Source organism: Mastigoproctus giganteus, chromosome 2 (assembly GCF_048544385.1).
Source record: "Mastigoproctus giganteus isolate SK-2022 chromosome 2, ASM4854438v1, whole genome shotgun sequence".
NCBI lineage: Eukaryota > Metazoa > Arthropoda > Arachnida > Uropygi > Thelyphonidae > Mastigoproctus > Mastigoproctus giganteus.
Genome location: NC_143576.1, coordinates 73,902,149 through 73,921,341, shown reverse-complemented (window position 1 = coordinate 73,921,341; position 19,193 = coordinate 73,902,149). Strand labels below are relative to the sequence as shown.

At 37.6% G+C, this 19,193-nt stretch overlaps 1 protein-coding gene across 2 annotated transcripts in view; it reads left to right on the top strand.

Annotated features, from left to right (window-relative positions):
• The window catches only part of Frmd5 (FERM domain containing), a 433,883-nt gene that overhangs the window by 300,597 nt on the left and 114,093 nt on the right, over positions 1 to 19,193 (top strand). Inside the window, exon 10 of one of the 2 annotated variants that reach the window (XM_090368523.1) lies at positions 11,797 to 11,811. The exons of the other annotated variant lie outside the window; for it this stretch is intronic. Within the exon in view, the coding sequence (XP_090224649.1) occupies positions 11,797 to 11,811 (15 nt within the window). The remainder of the gene's footprint in view (positions 1 to 11,796; positions 11,812 to 19,193) is intronic. 2 annotated transcript variants of the gene reach the window in all.

Here is a 19,193-nt window from a genome sequence, read left to right as displayed (position 1 = left end):
AATATCGTGAACAGAAGAAAAGGAAATTAGAAATTCAAACTATTCTGAATAATAATGAAATTCAACCACAGAGTTCTGCTATGCCTGATACTTGTCAGCCACAGAGTTCTACTATGCCTGATACTTATCAGGCATATCGTGGAAGCTACTAGGCTTTACTTACCAACTAAGAAATATTGTTCAAGATTTAGGCCTAAATGGATGTCAGATGAACTAATGAGACATGTGGCAGAGAAGAAAAATGCATGGGATACATATAAATTAACATGTGACACAGAAGCCTATAATAGATATAAGCTGGTCTATAACCAAATCACAAAGGAGGTTAGGCAAGCAAAGGCAGATTATGAGAAATCCTTGGCAAATGATGCAAAGAAAAACAGTAAAGAGTTCTTTACCTATGTAAACTCTAGAAGGAAAGGAATGAATCAGATTGGTCCACTTGATATCGATGGTTCAACTGTTGATGATCCTGCTCAGGTGGCTAACAAACTAAATGAGTATTTTGCATCTACGTTCACACATGAGGGGTTATTCAGGAAGGGGAATGCCAGAGGTGAACTAAACTCTGGCAGTGAGCTAGATAATCTTGTAATAAAGTGGAGGAGAAATTGTTGAAGATGAACATAAGAAAGGCACCTGGGGATGGATGGGATCTATCCAGTTATATTAAAGGAGGCAGCAAAGGAACTAAGCAGCAAACCCTTAGCCATAATTATGAGAGGTTCCTTGGACTCAGGGGACGTACCCATGGACTTGAGATGTGCGAATATGACCCCAATTCACAAAGGAGGAGGATCAGAGGGCGACACAAGTAATTGTAGACCTGATAGTTTAATTTCTGTTTCAGGGAACTTAATGGAGGCACTGGTTAAAGCAGCACTGCAGGATCATCTAGATCAGACTTCAGTTATAGCTCAGACACAGCATGGGTTTATTAAGGGGAAGTCTTGTCTGACCAATTTGATTACATACTATGATATGGTCACAAAGCAACTGGATGTAGGGAATAACTTTGATAATATACAGGGTGTCTCAAAAATATTGGTACAAACATTTAGGGGAGGTAAGTAACATCTAAAGGAATGTGAATTGCATAGGAACCCATAACTGGAAACATCACGGGAAAGTAGTAGCAGAGGCACAAGAAGCAGAAATTACACAAGATAGTAATTAGTGGCAAACATTTATTTGACATAATATTAACAATGGAGTATAAGATAGATGCATTTTGTGATGTTACAACAGATGCTCGAAGGTTCCACCATGAGACTCGTTGCATGCGTGATGCCGATGCAGCTTGGATGGGCGGACACGATCGAACATACCTAGAGTTTCTTTGACAGTAGCAGCAGTGCAGAGAAGTCACGCCGTATCCATCTCCACAGGCGATTCATACACGATAGATTTGAGGGCCTCCCACAGAAAGAAATCAAGCTTCGATAAATCAGGTGAGCGTGGCGGCCAGGCAACGGGTCCACCACGGCCAATCCATCAACGCCCAAAATGCCTTTTCAAATGGTCACGAACACACCTTCCATAATGGGCAGGCACCCCCATCATGTTGAAACCAAATGTTGCGTCTCACATTTGCTGGAACATCATCAAGTAACCCTGATAGAACATGTTCAAGAAAGATCCGATATTTAGCGGAGTTCATGCGGGATGGTAACAGGTATGGGCCGACTAAGCAGTCATCAACCATACCTGCCCACACATTTATTGCGAAGCGATGTTGTGCTGCATGGGGGTGCACACAGTGTGGGCCTTCTGTTAATCCATACACTAGGTGCATGTCTGCCAGTTCTCAGTTTGTATATCGATGCATGCTCTTCGTGCGGTGACTACTGCTTGAATGAGTAAACTAGAAATTTTCCCTCCCGCGAACTGATGAATAGTGCCGTGTACCGACTTACGGTGACGTTTCCAGTTATGAGTTCCTATGTGATTCACATTCACTTTAGATGTTACCCACCTCCCCTAAACGTTTTTACCAATATTTTTGAGACACCCTGTATACAGCAGACTCGATTTACCGGGATCGGATTAATTAGGACACTTCAAAACTCCAAATTAAAAAAAAAAAAAAAAAAATCAACCAGAAATCATAAAATTCAAATAATAAATAGAATAGGTATAAACAGTTGTTTTGAAAGTCGTAAATAAGCGATAAGAAGCTGCATTATAAGTCGTCATTGGGAGATAATGTACCTATTATCTTCCAACTCCCGCTGTCTGCATACCCGCTGCTCAAAAAAAAGAACATGTTTAGTTTGTTTTAGTGTGTCGTGTCGATTATTGTGTTCTGTTGCATTGCAAAAAGACAAATTTTGTTTAGTTATTTATGTCAGGTAAGTCAATTTTTTTTTATAGTGTGTGTGTGTGTGTATATATATATATATATATATATATATACACGGTATATATTTATATTTGTTTAGAAATTGCGAAAATGATGGGTAAATGCAAAACAATTGCACTTTCAGTTAAACAAAAATTTGAAAACAGTGCATCCATTAAATCTTTAAAGAACCATTATAATGTTGGTAACCAAACCATGCACAACATCAAATAAAGGGAAGCGATTAGGTTTAAAATCGACATCGAAAAAAATAAAGGGAAGCATCGTATTGGACAAGCAAGTTGTACATGGTAAGTTTTTCGTTTTTTTTTTAATCTATCGCCATATATTTACTTAGGTTGCCGAACATTTTTCGAAACAATAAGTCCCCGACTTACGTAACTACGGATTTACATAATTTTTTTTTTTTTTTTCCACTCAAAATTTTTTTTTTTTTTTTTTGAGGATTGTAAAATTTAAAACAACAAAAAAAATAAATAAATAAAATAAGCAATCAATAACGACAATCACGGCACACACAAATTGCACAAGTGAGATATGGAGCAACAAGCAAAAAAATCAGAAAGAAGAGAAGATTCTTACAATTTATTTACGTTTTTTTTTTTTTTTCTTTTTATATGATTGAAGATTCCAGTGAAGAGGACACACATTTGCTATAATAGCATAAAACCCACAGAATTTCAGCTATCGGTATTTTTGCAAATGCAATACGATCCAGTTTACTAGTGTATTACCATTATTAGATGTATGGTGCAAGGAAGCCTGAGCTTTATGCAGCACCAGCCAAAAAAAAATATTTTTGAATTTCCCAGAGAGAGAGAGAGAGAGAGAGAGAGAGAGAGAGAGTGGAATCACCAAGAAAAAAAAAGAAGAAAGATGATATCCAGCTCAGGACCCTGGGTGTGCTAAGCCCATACTCACCAGATGTGAACTACTGGGGTTAATTAGATGCACTAATTAATTAACAAAAAAGCCCAATAAACCAGAAAGTGCAAATTGTTTTTATTGTTTTATGGTAGTGACCTCCAGAAATGTGCTTTAGTAAAATATGAATAGTGAGTTTTCACCTTACCTCTTTGAAGTTCTTTACAGAAAATTTTATTTTGACCTTTATCATGGTGCCGACTAAGAGAAGAAGTGACAGCAATGCTAGTAAATTGCCAAGAAAAGGAAAGCAATCGATTTGGATCACAAAACTAAAATAATAAGGATGTATGAAAATGGTCAAACATTAACAAGTATCGCGCTGAATTTAGATTTGTCAATAATTATATAGTAGCAATATGTTATTAGTCATTCCCGAGTTATGTAAAACTAAACGAAATAAGAAGTCCCGTAACTTCTGTATTTTTGGATTAACCGGGAAATCGATTATTCAGGATTTGTTTTTTACCATCTAGCCCGGAAAATCGAGAGTCTACTGTATTTGGATCTTAGAAAGACTTTTGATACTGTTGCACATGGATGACTGCTGCACAATTTTGAGCAGTGTGGCATTGGAGGTAAATTGCTGGTATGGATAAAGGGATGGTTGAGTGGAGAAGACAAAGAGTAGTAATCAATGGACACTGCTCTTCGTGGACTAATGCTATTAGTGAAGTCCCTCGGGGTTCAGTGTTAGGTCCATTGTTGTTTTCTGTATTTATAAATGATACTGATGATGGTATATCAGGCTTAATGTCCAAGTTTGCAGACGATGCGATAGTTGGCAGATTTATTAATGACACTTATGACAATATGCTGCTGCAAAGGATCTAAAAAAGTTGAGCAGATGGGCTGAGAGGTGGCAAATGAAGTTTAACCTTGACAAATGTAAAGTACTACATGTGGGGAGCAGTAACCCCAGAGTAAGATACCAACTCTGTGGTACTACATTGACGGTGGTAGAGAATGAAAAGGACCTGGGGGGGGGGGGTAATTGTGCAGGCAGATATGAAGTTTTCTGAGCAGTGCAGACAGTCTGCAAGAGTAGCTCATAGTGTCTTATCAATGATATTTTGTTGGTTTTTTTTTTTTTTTTAGGAGCATTAGCAACTAAGGCCATATTGCTCTGGGTCATGCGGTGGTCATTCCCTGACCTTTCCGCATCCTCCGTATTTGGTGGTGACGGGCTCGAACCCCGGTCTAATCAAGAAGCGTGTGCTATGCACTGCTGCTCCTTCCCACCTGGCTACGGAGGCGCTGTCAATGATATACAGGAATTTTTCTAGCAGGGATAAGGAGGTGATTATTCCCTTGTATGGCGCCTCCGTAGCCAGGTGGGAAGGAGCAGCAGTGCATAGTACATGCTTCTTGATTAGACCGGGGTTCGAGCCCGTCACCACCAAATACAGAGGATGTGGAAAGGTCAGGGAATGACCACCGCATATCCCGGAGCAATATGGCCTTAGTTGCTAATGCTCCTAAAAACCAAATAACTAACTAACTAATTCCCTTGTATAAGGAAATGGTCAGGTCACACCCTGAGTACTGCATACAGGTCTGGATGCCTCATTTTAAGAAGGATGTAGAGCTGTTGGAACGAGTACAGAGAAGGGCAACAAGATTAGTGAATGGATTAAAGGGTTGCTTCTTACGAAGAAAGGCTTAAGTTTTGCAAATTACAATGACTGGAGACTAGGCACCTGCGAGGTGATCTGATTGAGGTGTACAAAGCCTTGAATAGTTTGAGCATGCTCAATGCTGAAGGGATTATTTCGCTTTCTCAGAATAATCACCTGAGAGGGCATAAATTTAAATTGAGGAAAGACAGTTGTAGGATAGATGTGCGGAAGTTTGCCTTTAGCTAGCAGGTAGTTGGTGGAACAGACTTCCATCTTTTGTTGTGGAAGTTGATAGCCTAAATAAATTTAAGGCTCAGCTGGACAGGTATCTAGAAAGAATGGAGGGGTGAAAACAGAGCTGGTTTTTTTTTTTTTTTTTTGTTTTGGCTGATGCTGCGTAGGCATTACTCCTACCTCCTAGTGGTGGGACCAGAAACCTGGGAAGAAAAGTTAACTCCTTAGGGCCAAAAAGAAGCAAATGTGAATCTCTTGCATTGTGTGCCTATGCTAATGCTATGTATGAAATTTCTTAAGTCAAAATAAAAAAATAGGACATAACCTTCAATCTCATTATAAATAATATGCTAAAGATAAACATTTACCTAGTCAATCCGTACCTATTATAAACAATCAACTAAGATTCCATTCAAGAACAATAGAAAATTAACATGTAGATTTACACAATTTTCTTTAGTTTGTGCTTTGACTATACATAAATCTCAAGGAGGGACCTTCGACAAAGTTGTATGTAATTATGAGAAGGATCATCAACAGCAACTTGTATACATGGCGTTATCTCGAGTGACCTCATTGCAAAGTTAAATATTACAAATTCCCATGACCATTTCACCACTGCAGAGCCACTAGTAATATAGAACTTTGTTGTGAACTAGATCACTTGAAAAATAATAAGCTACTATCTCTACAGGATGAACTGCAAGATTTCATACAAAGTGGTATATCTATATCATCAGTGAACATACAATGTTTACAGGCCCATGTTCGAGATATTGAAATGGACACAATCTTACAGCAATCCAAAATATTGATATTAAGTGAAACGTGGTTGGATAATGATGAACTTACACTGTGCTGCCACTTTATTAGGTACACTCTGCTGTGCACACAAGTGGTTTGTTCCACAACGTTGCATGTCACATGACCACAGTTGTGGATATAAATGCAGCAGAACAACCTTTCTAATATCAGTTAAGCATACAAACCGGCAAGAATAGGGAAAAGGATTGATATAACGGACTTCGAATGTGGCAAAGTAGTCCATGGTAGTAGGTGCAAGACGTGCTGGACAAAGCATCTCTAAAACTGCAGTTCTCCTGACCTTTTCACATACCACAGTTTCAAGGGTGTACCAAGAATGGTAAAACAAACAGAAAACGTCCTCTCATTGGCACTCCTGTGGAATAAAATTGCTTGTTGATGAGAGAGAGAGAGAGAGAGAGAGAGAGAGAGAGAGAGAGAGAGAGAGGTCAGAGGAGGATAGTTAGACTTGTGCAAGCAAACAGACGGGCCACAATGTCGCACATCACATCAGAATACAAACATGGTGCGGATAACAAAATGTCACAACGGACCACTAGTTGCACTTTGTCACGAATGGGCTACAACAGCTGACGGCCACATTGTGTACCTTTCTGATCAATGAAGAACAAGTGAGCAATGCCTCCTGTGGGCACAGCAACACCAGCACTGGCCTATCGAGGATTAGAAAACAGTTGCTTGGTCTGACGAGTCAAAGTTCCTGGTGCATCGTGTTGATGGAACACTCAGAGTTTGGCAAAAACAACATGAATCCATGGACCTGTCATGTCTGACGACTACTATGCAAGGTGATGGGGGCAATGTTATGGGGAATGCTTTCTTGGCACACGTTGGGTTCATTGATACCCATAGATTCACTTCTGAATGCCAAATCATACCTAAACTTCGTTGCTGACCAAGTGCATCCGTTCATATTGACAGTTTATCCTCAGTCAGATGGTTACTTCCAGCAGGATAATGCACTGGTGCACAAAGCTTGAATCACTATGGAATGGTTCCAGGAACATGACAACAACATTTCTTTGTTGCAGTGGCCCGCTCAGTCCCTGGATCTCAGTCCTATTGAACATCTTTGGGATCAGCTGGAAAGGGTTGTTTGCTGCAGGCCTACACCTCCATCAAATCTCAAGGAACTGCATGACACACTCGTGCCTGCATGGTACTCCATTCTTGCACAATGTTTTCAGCACCTTGTTCAATCCATGCCTAGACAAATTCAGGCTGTTTTGAAGGCTAAAGGAGGCTCAACACGCTGCTTGGTAGATGTACCTAATAAAGTGGCAACACAGTGTATATTACTGAAACCATTCCAATGTGTGTGTGTGTGACTCAATTTAAAAGTTCGGATGTCGTAGTGGTGGTGTTGCGATATATCAACGTGAAGGTTGAACTATCATCAGTACACCACATATCTTTGCACAACATAATAACAGCAATGTGTCAGTGGTATCAGATGAAATTGGAGACATTTGTTAATATTTGTTCCAATTCAATAGTGAATCTATTTTCCTTGTTCCTGTATACTTAAATTGGAAAAGGATGATATAATTCAGAAATTCATAAACAAGCATTTGATGCCATATTGTATTGAAGGTGCAAAATTATTGGAAGAGTTACTGGATCCTATACCTATAGTTCTCGCTGGTGATTTCAATCTAGAATTAAATTCGAAACTGGAAAGAATTTTTATAAATTTATGAAAGATGTCTTCAGTTTAGATATTAAGTCAAATACTTTAGTTAATCTACACGTAATGGAATGACGATCGATGGAGTATTCACTCAGGAATTAAAATGATTTAAGTGTCAAAATTATATAGTTCTCGCTGGTGATTTCAATTTCAGTTACCATATTTCAGTTACCATAGACCAATAATTTTAGTGTTATTATAATATATTTTATACAAATTATTTCACTGTACACTAGTACAATAAAAATTCCATTCATTGTACTGAAATTATTTTTTTCAACAAATATAATGCAGCAATACTTTTTTTTATTTATTGTACTGTACCAGTTTCATAATGAGTTCCTGAGTAAAGACCTTTTTAATGGCTGCCGCTGTGACACTATCAGTCTCGGAGTAGAGCGGCAGCAACTCATTATGTACCTAGTACGTTTTTTGTTTTTGTTTTTTTTTGCTGAGTTGTATATTCTTGTTTTCATACATCATTTGCCACTACTAATACTAATATCAAGTCTTGCTTCCTTGTGTTATGCTGCCAATAGCATTACTTTATGGCATTACTCCTACCTCCTAGTGGTGGGACCAGAAACCTGGGAAGAAAAGTTAACTCCTTAGGGCCAAAAAGAAGCAGATGCGAATCTCTTGATCCTGGTGAAGAAGAGGGACAGAGAAGATGATACTGTGGCATCCAGTTGAAAAAGACAAAAACAGATTACAAACAATGCAGTGCCCTATTTCCTCATTCTGCACCCATTAAATGACAATCCTCTGAGCAAGTTATCTCCCTTCTTTCTGCAGAAATGTTTAGAAAGTGTTGGTTCTCCTCTAATGATCTGCAGGCTACGGTCAGATGATCTAACTGAAGTGGTACAACTTCAACATTAAGGACAGCTATTAAAAATCTCTGTTTTTGGCAGAATTCCTATGAAGCCACTTTGAATATCTCTAAATATGTAATAGCCAAATAGGGCTTACTACATTTGGCTAAGGAAGAAATTAAGCATTAGCTCTAAGACCGAAATGTAATGCAGGAGAAAAGAATAATGGCTAAAAAGGGATGAAGTTTGTAATTCACAGACAATCATTAGGAGGGTTGGGGGGGGGGGTGCACGCGCGCGCGTGTGTGAGAGATACTCAGAAACTGCCCTGCAGAATCATGAAATTCTCTAAATTGGGAGGGGGGGTCACCTCACCTGCTCAGAAGAATCCAAATACTGGAAAAGAGAGAAAAAAAATTCAAACATAAAATCAAGAATAAAGTAACTTATCAGAAGCCTAAGAAACAGATATCATTGTACTGAACCTGTGCATTGGTAGTCAAAAAGCATTGTTCAACAGCAATTCAGACAGATGTGCTAGTTCCACCAGATATATCTGACTGGGCATGTACTGTTCTTTCACAGATACAATCACCCACTTACCAGAATCAGACCAGGTCTATAAATACCCTCTCAGTTTCTAGAATTTCAGTTCCTAAAAATTCCAGAAAAAATAATGAAAACAGATGAACAAACACATTAAGAAAAGAAGAAACGCTATGCAGAAGATGACACAGGCCTAACTTGGCCAGTATGTGTGGGGGGGGGGAATAAACAGAAATTAGTTGTATTTTAGAAATAGGGAGAAGCTTTTACCAAATCTAAATACACTAGAACATTGATTATCTGAACCACTTCCTCTCCCCCCCCACCAAATTACAGTATCTACCTTTAGTGCACTGGTTGTTATGCTGAAATATTAATCCTGCCGCTTAATGCATTCATTTCTGATTATTTATTTGAAGATATATGCAGTACAGCATAGAAACAGTCCTAATTTTTCATTACACTAGTTAAAAATCTTATAAATACAAGAGTTTAAAAGCTTTTAAAGTCTTTTCTAAAAATGTGGTGGAGGAAGAAAGTGTTTCCCAGGGATGACTTTACAGTGTAGATGAAACTGGTCTTTGTGGCAAGGGGAAAACCCCTATTTAAGAACCTGCTAGTTAATATTTGTATTTCTGAACCCAAAGCAGATTCTGTCGTTGAATATTTTTAGGCATTTAGAAATTTATTAAAGATAATCGATCGTTTGTAGGTGAACGGGTCATAGCTATTATAATATAGAAGATCGATTATCTTTAATCAATTTCTAAATGCCTATAAATATTCAACGACGGAATCTGCTTTGTGCTTAGAAATATAAATATTAACTAGCAGGTTCTTAAATAGGGGTTATCCCCTTGCCACAATAAACCAAATTAGGGTACAGGCTAAGGATAAGATACAAAATATTACATCAACCAACAATAGTAATATCAAAAAATACTTTATTTCTGTCCCATACATTGAACAGTGGCACAAACAGCTTAGATTCTTTAAAGATACTGAATTTAAAATTGTGGCCAGGCCAATACAGAAATTACACACTATACTGAACAATCGCTCGGTTCTTTCCGTGTTCGCAACACAGATTAATGATCTGATATACAACATTTCTTGCGGTGATTGCGACTCGTCTTACCAAGGTTCGATGCGATTTTCTCTGAATATTCGTGTAAATCAACATGAAGCCTCAGTTTGTGCTTCTTGTTCAGCAGCGTCAGAATTAGCCTTTCATGTCATTAACGAAAAACACTTTTTTTATTTAACGAGGCCAAAATACTTAATGTTCAATGTAATTATACACAACTGTTAATTGCAGAAACCATAGAAATTAAATTACATGAGAATTCTGTTAATGTTCGGCAGCCATATTTGATCTCCGATGCGTGGACCTTTACGCGCATGCGCGAAGACAAATAATCACTATTTAAGTTTCAGATTCAACCCTATTCGGTAATTTTCATTCCTGTGATCACAACATACGGTCGAAAGGCGTTGTCAGCTTCTGGAAGGAAAATCGTTTCGTTTTGAATATTTTCATCAGATTCTTTTTCATTTTTAATTGCGTTAAATTGATTTATAATTGTGCTAAATTGATTTAAATTGTGTTAAATTGGTTTTTAATTATTTTTTACTCTAATGTAAGTTTTCGATTTTTTCGTTTTAATTTCTGGAGAGTATCATAAGGAAGTATTCTACGTACTATATTAAGGTAAACTCCTCTTATTATTTTACAAATATTAATATCAGCGTAGAACGTATTGAGCATTACAGCTCTAATTCATACTATCTAATATATATATGTGTGTGTGTGTGTGTGTGTGTGTTTACATAGTACTAGTGTGTGTGTGTGTGTGTGTACACACACACACACACACTAGTACTATGTAAACTTATTTATATAGTAAATAAAATGTCCTTTTTATTCAGAATGTGGTAAGCTGTGTCTGGGCCCAAAATATTGACACCATCTTTAGGTGAGGTTGCAGATTTGCCTCTCTCTCTGTCAAATGAAGAAAGGATAATGACATATCCAGTGTTATATTTTTTAATCGACAAGAACTGTCACTCATATTTTCTACACATGTACGATGGTGAATAACAGTAGATTTGGTATGCAATGAATGCCAATGTTTAGGCATGCAGGGAAGTGGTGTGGTAATACACCAGAATGTGCAATTCTTTGGAGAAACTAATCTTTCTTATACCTCATCATTATTTTTACATAGTAAATAAAATGTCCTTTTTATTCAGGATGTGGTAAGCTGTGTCTGGGCCCAAAATATTGACCCCATCTTTGGTTCTGCATCACCACAGTTGATAATGAGCAGATCTTCTGATTCACTTTTTCTCCAGAAAGCCACAATTATATTTGAAGTGATCTTGTCCCCCCCCCCACAAGATTTAACATTAATATAAATTAAATTTTATTCAAAGCATTTATCAACGAAATTGATTGACCAGAACAGTTTACAAAGCAATATGCCATTAAGTTGCCATCGAGCAATATGCCATTAAGTTACCATAGGTACTTTAGCGAATATTGTATAATAAATAAAATAATAAATTATGATTAAATTCTATATAAAAAGTAAAATCTCTTTACAAAGGTATTAAGATAAAATAATCATTAGGTAAGAACAAATAAAATCAGTGAAACAGAATTAACTGTCTTGAATTAGTGATATGACTTTACTATTTCCTTGATGTATGAAATTACTGATGTATACATATTTCATTGTTTTATTTCCTCATGAAGTATTTTCATTTTTTTATTTTTAGGACTCAAGAACAAAGGTAAAAAGTTATTCAGTACTAATTGTTATTTTTTTTTTTTTCTTTGAAATAAATGGTAAGTGTAATTATTAGATTGAAGGATATATTTATTTTATATTTTCAACAAAAAAAGATGAAGATGAAATGCTCTAATATTAAAGGATTTGTTATTTTTTGTCATCATTATTTGGAATGATATATAAATATTAAAAAAAAAAAGAAATATAATAATTTTGTTTTATTTGAAACCATCCAAAATGCTTTAACAGAAAGTAAAATGCCAAGAAGTTTCAGCAAATAGTGAAGGGGGAAGTAATGTGGCATTGATAATTCCTGTAAATTTATAAAAATATATGGTAATAACAAAAAAGTGATAAATGCAAAAACTCTGCATGCAACACACAAATTAGTTTTGCAGTAACAAAACAGGAGAGTTTTACTGTGTTCTCTCATTTTATGAATCTATAGACAAATGACCAGGCTGCATATATGAGAATGCAGTGGCACAGTTTCTCTAGCACCAAAAGGTTATGGGGGAACATTATTATTATTTGCTGTATAGTGCAAGGAAGCCAAATGCTTATGCTGCACCAGCCAAAAACCATTTCTGAATTACCCTGAGAGAGAGAGAGAGAGAGAGAGAGAGAGCATGAGTCAGAAGTAGTAGGGAATCACGAAGAAAGAGAATAATGATGATGTCCAGCTCAGGGCCCTGGGGTTGCATTTACTGTAAGGAGTAACGTATTCTGATAAATACAAGGTGATAAATACAAGGTGTAGCAATAAAATTTCCAGACTGGTGCTGCTGCTGCAGTTGTTTTTGATGAATTTGAAACTAAATGAAAGTGGTATGCTGTGTAGTTCAGACTTTCTCCAAAAAAAAGATTGTAGTACAGAGACTGCCCAGTAGGCTGATGGTTTGCAAGCAACAGCCTGTTTCAATAATAGCATTAGCAGCGGCATATGATGCAAGAAAGCAAGCTTATGCAGCATCAGCCAAAAAAAAAAAAAAAAAAACACACACTCCCATTTCACCCCTCTGTTCGTTCTTAATACCTGTCCAGCTGAGAATTAAATTTATTTCGGCTATCAACTTCCTCAAGGGATGGAAGTCTGTTACACCAACCAACTACCAGCTGGCTAAACGAAAATTTCCACACATCTATCCTACATCTGTCTTTCCTCAATTTTATTTTATGCCCTCTAGGTGATTATTCTGAGCAAGGGGAGGAACCCCATCAGCATTGAGCATGCTCAAACCATTCAAGGCTTTATACAACTCTATCAGATCACCTCACCAGTGCCTAGTCTCCAGACACTGTAATTTGCAAAACTTAAGCCTTTCTTCGTAAGAGCAATCCTTTGTTCCATTCACTGATCTTGTTGCCCTTCTCTGTACTAGTTCCAGCAGCCCTACATCCTTCTTGAAATGAGGCCTCCAGACCTGTAGTACTTAAGGTGTGGCCTGACCATTGCCTTATACAAGGGAATAATCACCTCCTTATTATCACTATAGAAAAATTCCTGAATATCATTGACAAGACACCGTGAGCTACTCTTGCAGCCCGTCTGCACTGCTCAGAAAACTTCATATCTGCCTGCACAATTACTCCCAGGTCCTTTTCATTCTCTACCACTGTCAGTGTAGTACCACACAGTTTATATATGTTACTCTGGGATTACTGTTTCCCTTATGTAGTACTTTACATTTGTCAATGTTAAACTTCATTTGCCACCTCTAGGCCCATCTGCTCAACCTTTCCAGATCCTGTTGCAGCAGCATACTGTCAGTAGTGTCCTTAACAACACTGCCAACCTTTGTATTGTTTGCAAACTTGGACATTGAGCTTGATATACAATCATCGATATCATTTATAAATACAGAAAACAACAATGAACCCAACACTGAATCCTGAGGGACTCCACTAATAACATTAGTCTACGATAAGCAATGTCCATTGATTATCACTCTGTCTTCTTCCCCTCAACCATCCCTTTATCCATAGCAGCAGTTTGCCTCCAATACCACACTGCTCTAATTTGTGCAGCAGGCTTCCATGTGCAACAGTATCAAAAACTCTTCTAAGATACAAATAAATAATATCAAAGTTATTCCCTACATCCAGTTCTTTTGTGACTGCATCACAGTATCCAATCAAAAATTGGTCAGGCAAGACTTTCCGTTAACAAAACCATGCTGTGTCCGAGCTATAACTGAAGTCTTGTCTAGATGATCCTGCAGTGCTTCTTTAATTAATGGCTCCATTAATTTCCTGGAACAGAAGTTAAACTCACAGGTCTATAATTACTTGTGTCAGCCTTTGATCCTCCTTTGTAAATTGGGGTCACATTTGCACATCTCCAGTCTATGGGTACCTCCCCGAGTCCAAAGAAGCTCTCATAATCACGGCTAAGGGTTTGCTTATTTCCTTTGCTGCCTCCTTTAATATAACTGGATAGATACCATCCACCCTGGGTGCCTTTTTTATGTTTATCCTCAGCAATTACTCCTCCTCTTTCCTCTTCAGTTATTACAAAATCGTCTAGCTCACTGCCAGAGTTTACTTCAGCTCTGGCATTCCTCTTCCTAAATAACTCCTCATGTGTGAATGCAGATGCAAAATACTCATTTAGTATTTTCTACAAAATACTAAACGAGTGCCTGAGCAGGATCATCAACAGTTGAACAATCAATATCCAGTGGACCAATCTGATTCATCCGTTTCCTTCTAGAATTTCCATAGGTAAAGAACTCTTTTCTGTTTTTGTTTGCATCTTTTGCCAAGGATTTCTCATAATCTGCCTTTGCCTGCCTAATCTCATTTATGATTTGGTTACAGACCAGCTTATATCTCTAATAGGCTTCCATGTCACTCATTAATTTATATGTATCCCATGCGTTTTTATTCTCTGCCATTATTTTATCTGACATCCATTTAGTCGGTATGTAAGAATTTATTCCAAGATAAATTCTTTGAATGCTTCCCATTTTGAATTTGCTGTTGCTAACATCATCAGTTGGTCCCACTGTATAGAATTTAAATACTGTCTCAGACCATCGTAGTCGCCTTTACGAAAGCAAAAACCCTTCCCTTTACCCCTGATGGTAGTTACCTCTTTGAGTAAATCCCACTTCAGCACACTGTGATCACTGCCACCTTGTGGTTCCTTTATCTGCAGATTCTTAATGCATGAAGAATCACTACTGATAATCAGATCACTCCCTCTAGTTGCTTCCCGAATATGCTGATGTAAAAAACAATCATCCAATAAATCCACAAAAGCCTTGCTAGTGTGTGAGTGACCATCCCACAAATTCCAGTCAATCTCTGGGAAATTAAAATCTCCCATTATAAGACTCTGATTTACCGGCCCACTCTATTTCCCTGTATAGTTTCTTATTATACTCATCAGAGTTATTAGGCCTATAGCACACTCCTACTCTCAATTTTGATCTCCCAATGCTTATGTCACATCAAACTGACTCGACACTGCACTGTCCAGCGATATCAACTGGCTTCACTTCCTTGGATTTTATGTGTTTCTTAACTAATAGCATAACTCCTCCTCCCTTCCTATCCTGTCTATCCTTTCTGTACACATTCTACTCCCTGAATTCCAGTTCTGCATTCCTTATATCTGTGTGACACCACGTCTCTGATATTCCAACAATATCTGCCTTTGATGTTTTAAGCAATACTTCAAATTCATCAAATTTATTTACCAAACTCCTAGCATTGGTGTACATGCAAGTATATATGCACCTGTTCCTATTCTTAGCTACCCTAGCACAACCCATGTGTTTACTTGTACTGCAATAACTCTCAGCAGTCTCAGAAATCACCTGCATCTTGTTTTCCAGGCTGTTGCTCATTCCAATAGAAGCAGTGCAAGAATAACTTTCACCTCAGCCAGTGGCTACTGTTAATCTATTAGTCCTTGTATCCCCCCCCAAGGTAGCAGTTTTCCGACCCACCTAACACTGCCTTGATAGCATCAGCAAATTTTCTTGCACCCTTTCTATTTAAGTGTATCCTATCCCTGTAGAAGCAGTCTCTCCTGTTAACAAGTACAGACCAGGCTGAAAAAAATTCTACCCCTGAGCCTTGCACAATCTTTCCAGGGCCGAATTGATCGACAGGGCTCTCATCATATACTCCCTCCTATCGTGTCTGGGCAGAATTGCAGACACTTTCAAATTCAACCCTAATTCACGGCTTTTTTTTTTCAACGGTGGTCTGTACTTGTTAAGTAATTCCGCCAGTCTCCTACTCTTAATATCATTAGTACAACAATATCACCTTTTGTGCCCTCAACCTTTGCCCCCGGCAGACACACCCTCGTCCTGTTCCACCTATCCTTTTTACATACCATATTCCCCGTTTCCCTGACAATAGTCACCAACAACTACTAGTTCCTGTGGGACCAGCACATTCTGCCTTGGAGATTGCTGCTGTGTTGCGTGTTGATCAAGTGCAAGCTCTGGCTTTGATGTGGGTAGCTGAGAGCTTGATGGGTCCCTCAATTTAGATCCTTCGAGGGCATCCACCCTGTCCTTCAAGCTCTCATATAGGCCCATACAAGTTTTCGCCTGATTTCCTTACACTCCTTACATCTCGCGCACATAAAGACATCCCCGATGGCAATATCATGTCCTGTACCCGATTGTTCCACAAACATCAAGCAAGCAAGCATTTTAAAAGGCTGTGATTCATAAGGCAACTGTCCCCCTCAGTTCTCTCCTTAGCCACAGCACTCCCATTGTCTTGAGCCTTTTGCTTTGCTGCTCTGGTCGAAGTCATGATTTGGATTTAATTTCAATAAAATTTCAATTTCAGTACTAAATTATAACCCTAAACTTGTATCCCAACACAGTTATAACTATATATCTATATATATTTTGCAGTATTGAGTATTATCTACGATTTCTGTTTATATAACTTCCGTATCAAGTTAGGTATTAATTAATTATGTTACGTTTGTAAAATCTAAGTCGTTATATGTATTTAGTTAAAAAGTACAATTTAATTGACAATGAAGGTTAACAAGATTAATAGATTTTACTGATTAATTGACAATATTATATAATTATATATATAATATACTATACTCTACTAAGCTCACGCTATCTAGTTCGGGATATAACGTATCTTATAACAATGGCGGCAAGTTACGAACGGTAAATCTGCAGACACTTAAGTATTAATTAACTTCCAAAATCTCGCTGTCTCAATTCAGAATAAACCAAGGATCTTGACTGGGTCTATAAGTTACTTATAGAAAATAATTTAATATAACAATTGGTCAATAAAGTGGCTAAATATGGCTAAAAAACTTCTCGTTCAGCGGAGGTGCAAAATTTGGTAACACGTGGATTGGATACCCTTACCGATACTAAGTAATAACCTACAAAATCTCTATCTAAGTTAATCTTTAAACTAACTATCGTAACTAGGAATATAAAACCATTCTAGAAAATAAGTTAATATGCCAATTTAAGCTAATAAAACAAAAAAAAAAATGCTCTATTTTTAGGAGCTTTAAAAACTTCACCTGCACTAGGCTACTCTCCTTCCCAAAACCAGTGTTATTCTGACACAATAGTGTTAATTCTGTTTTCGTGATTTTTTTAACTGGGAAAACCTGCAACAGATTCCTGACAGAATCCATTTCTTTGACTGTATTACCACCGGAGCTGAGCATTGGGCGTTTTAGTATGAACCAGAGATGAAGTGTCAAAGCATCCAGTTGAGGCTAATCATGTTTTTCAGCAAAGGGTGTGATTCACAAGGAATTTGTACCAATGTTGCATTCTTATGTACAGGTGCTTCTTAGGCTATTGAAGGGTGAGATTGCAATTTTGAGAGGAAGGCAGTTGGTTCTTGTTGCATGGCATTGTACTGTGATCAACTATCCACTCTACTGTGCTAATCAATAGCAGACTTCCTCTTTCTTATGGTGGAAACTGCCCTCAAAGGAAAAAGATTCCGGGATGTTGAAGGCATAAAAAAAATGAAATCACTGAACTGAACATCATCTCTTTGAATGGCTTCAGTGACCCCCCCCCCCAGGAACTTTTAAAATGGTGTAATAAGTGCATTCAGTCAGATGATGATTACTTTGAATAAAAATAAAACCATTTTGATAGCCTTCACTTTTGTGTTCTTTTTATTGCACCAGTATGGGAACTTTATTTCCACACCTCGTATGTTTACAAGGGGCCCCCAGACTACCAGAATGTGAAATGACAGAATGTGATATGTGGAATGGTTACTGTAAAGTCTGTCGTCTGACAGTATAGTTATGTGCAACCCCCCCCCCCCCCCCCAGACTGTCTAAATATGGCATTGGAAAATGGTCATATAAAAACTTTTCTCTTGAAGAATGCTTCTTTAGTGTGACTTAGAAGAAGTCAGGTTTGAAATTGCAGACTGTGAAGTTGAATTTTAACTCCTGGGAATGGTTCAAGTTTTTTGAAAAATTTTGCCATTTTATTGACCTAATTAATATACTGAATTGTATTCCCTGAATAGCTTTATAGTCCTAGTCAAGTTCATCAATTTACTTTATTTTTAAATATAGTAAGATTTTGCAAGTTACAGCTTAATATATGTAGAAACTTTGTATTAGTGATTTGGCATGAATATCATATCATAACTTATACTGTAGTGCGGGGTAGGGGAATTCTAGTGTTTTAATTGTGGTGAATAGTTTGAATCTTGAAAGTTCGAATCACATGGGTTGGCGTTAATTAGGTAATTTTATTATCTGTTATAATTAACTTTAAATTTTACAAAAGTAACGGTATTGCGTACTACGTATGATACAAACTTGATAATGTAATACAGTAGTGTTATTATTGCATTTAAGTATATTAGTTTAGTGAGGTGTTCTCAATTATATTGAATTTAAATAAAAATTGTGCGCCAAAGCAACATGCCTCAAAGTAACAGGAGTGCCATAGCCCAAGGGAGAACTAAACAGGTGGTTGTCCTCCAGATCACAGCCAGGGCCGCCTCCGTAGCCAGGTGGGCAGGAGCAGCAGTGCGTAGCACACGCTTCTTGATTAGACCAGGGTTTGAGCCCATGACCACCAAATATGGAGGATGCAGAAATGACCACCATATATATCCCCGGAGCAATATGGCCTTAATTGCTAATGCTCCTAAAAACCAAATAACAAACAAACAGATCACAGCCATAGGAAATGTACTATTGTTTGATGTTTGTGAATCTATCCTGAAGGGGACATGATAAAGCCAAGGGTAATGTCTTTTCTGTATGTTGATGTAAAGAGTTTGAGGATATTAGGCATCAGCTTGGTGTTCTGATAGGCCATTATGAGAGCTTAAAGAATAGGGTGGATGCCCTCAAAGGAATTAAATTGGGAGCCTATCAAGCTC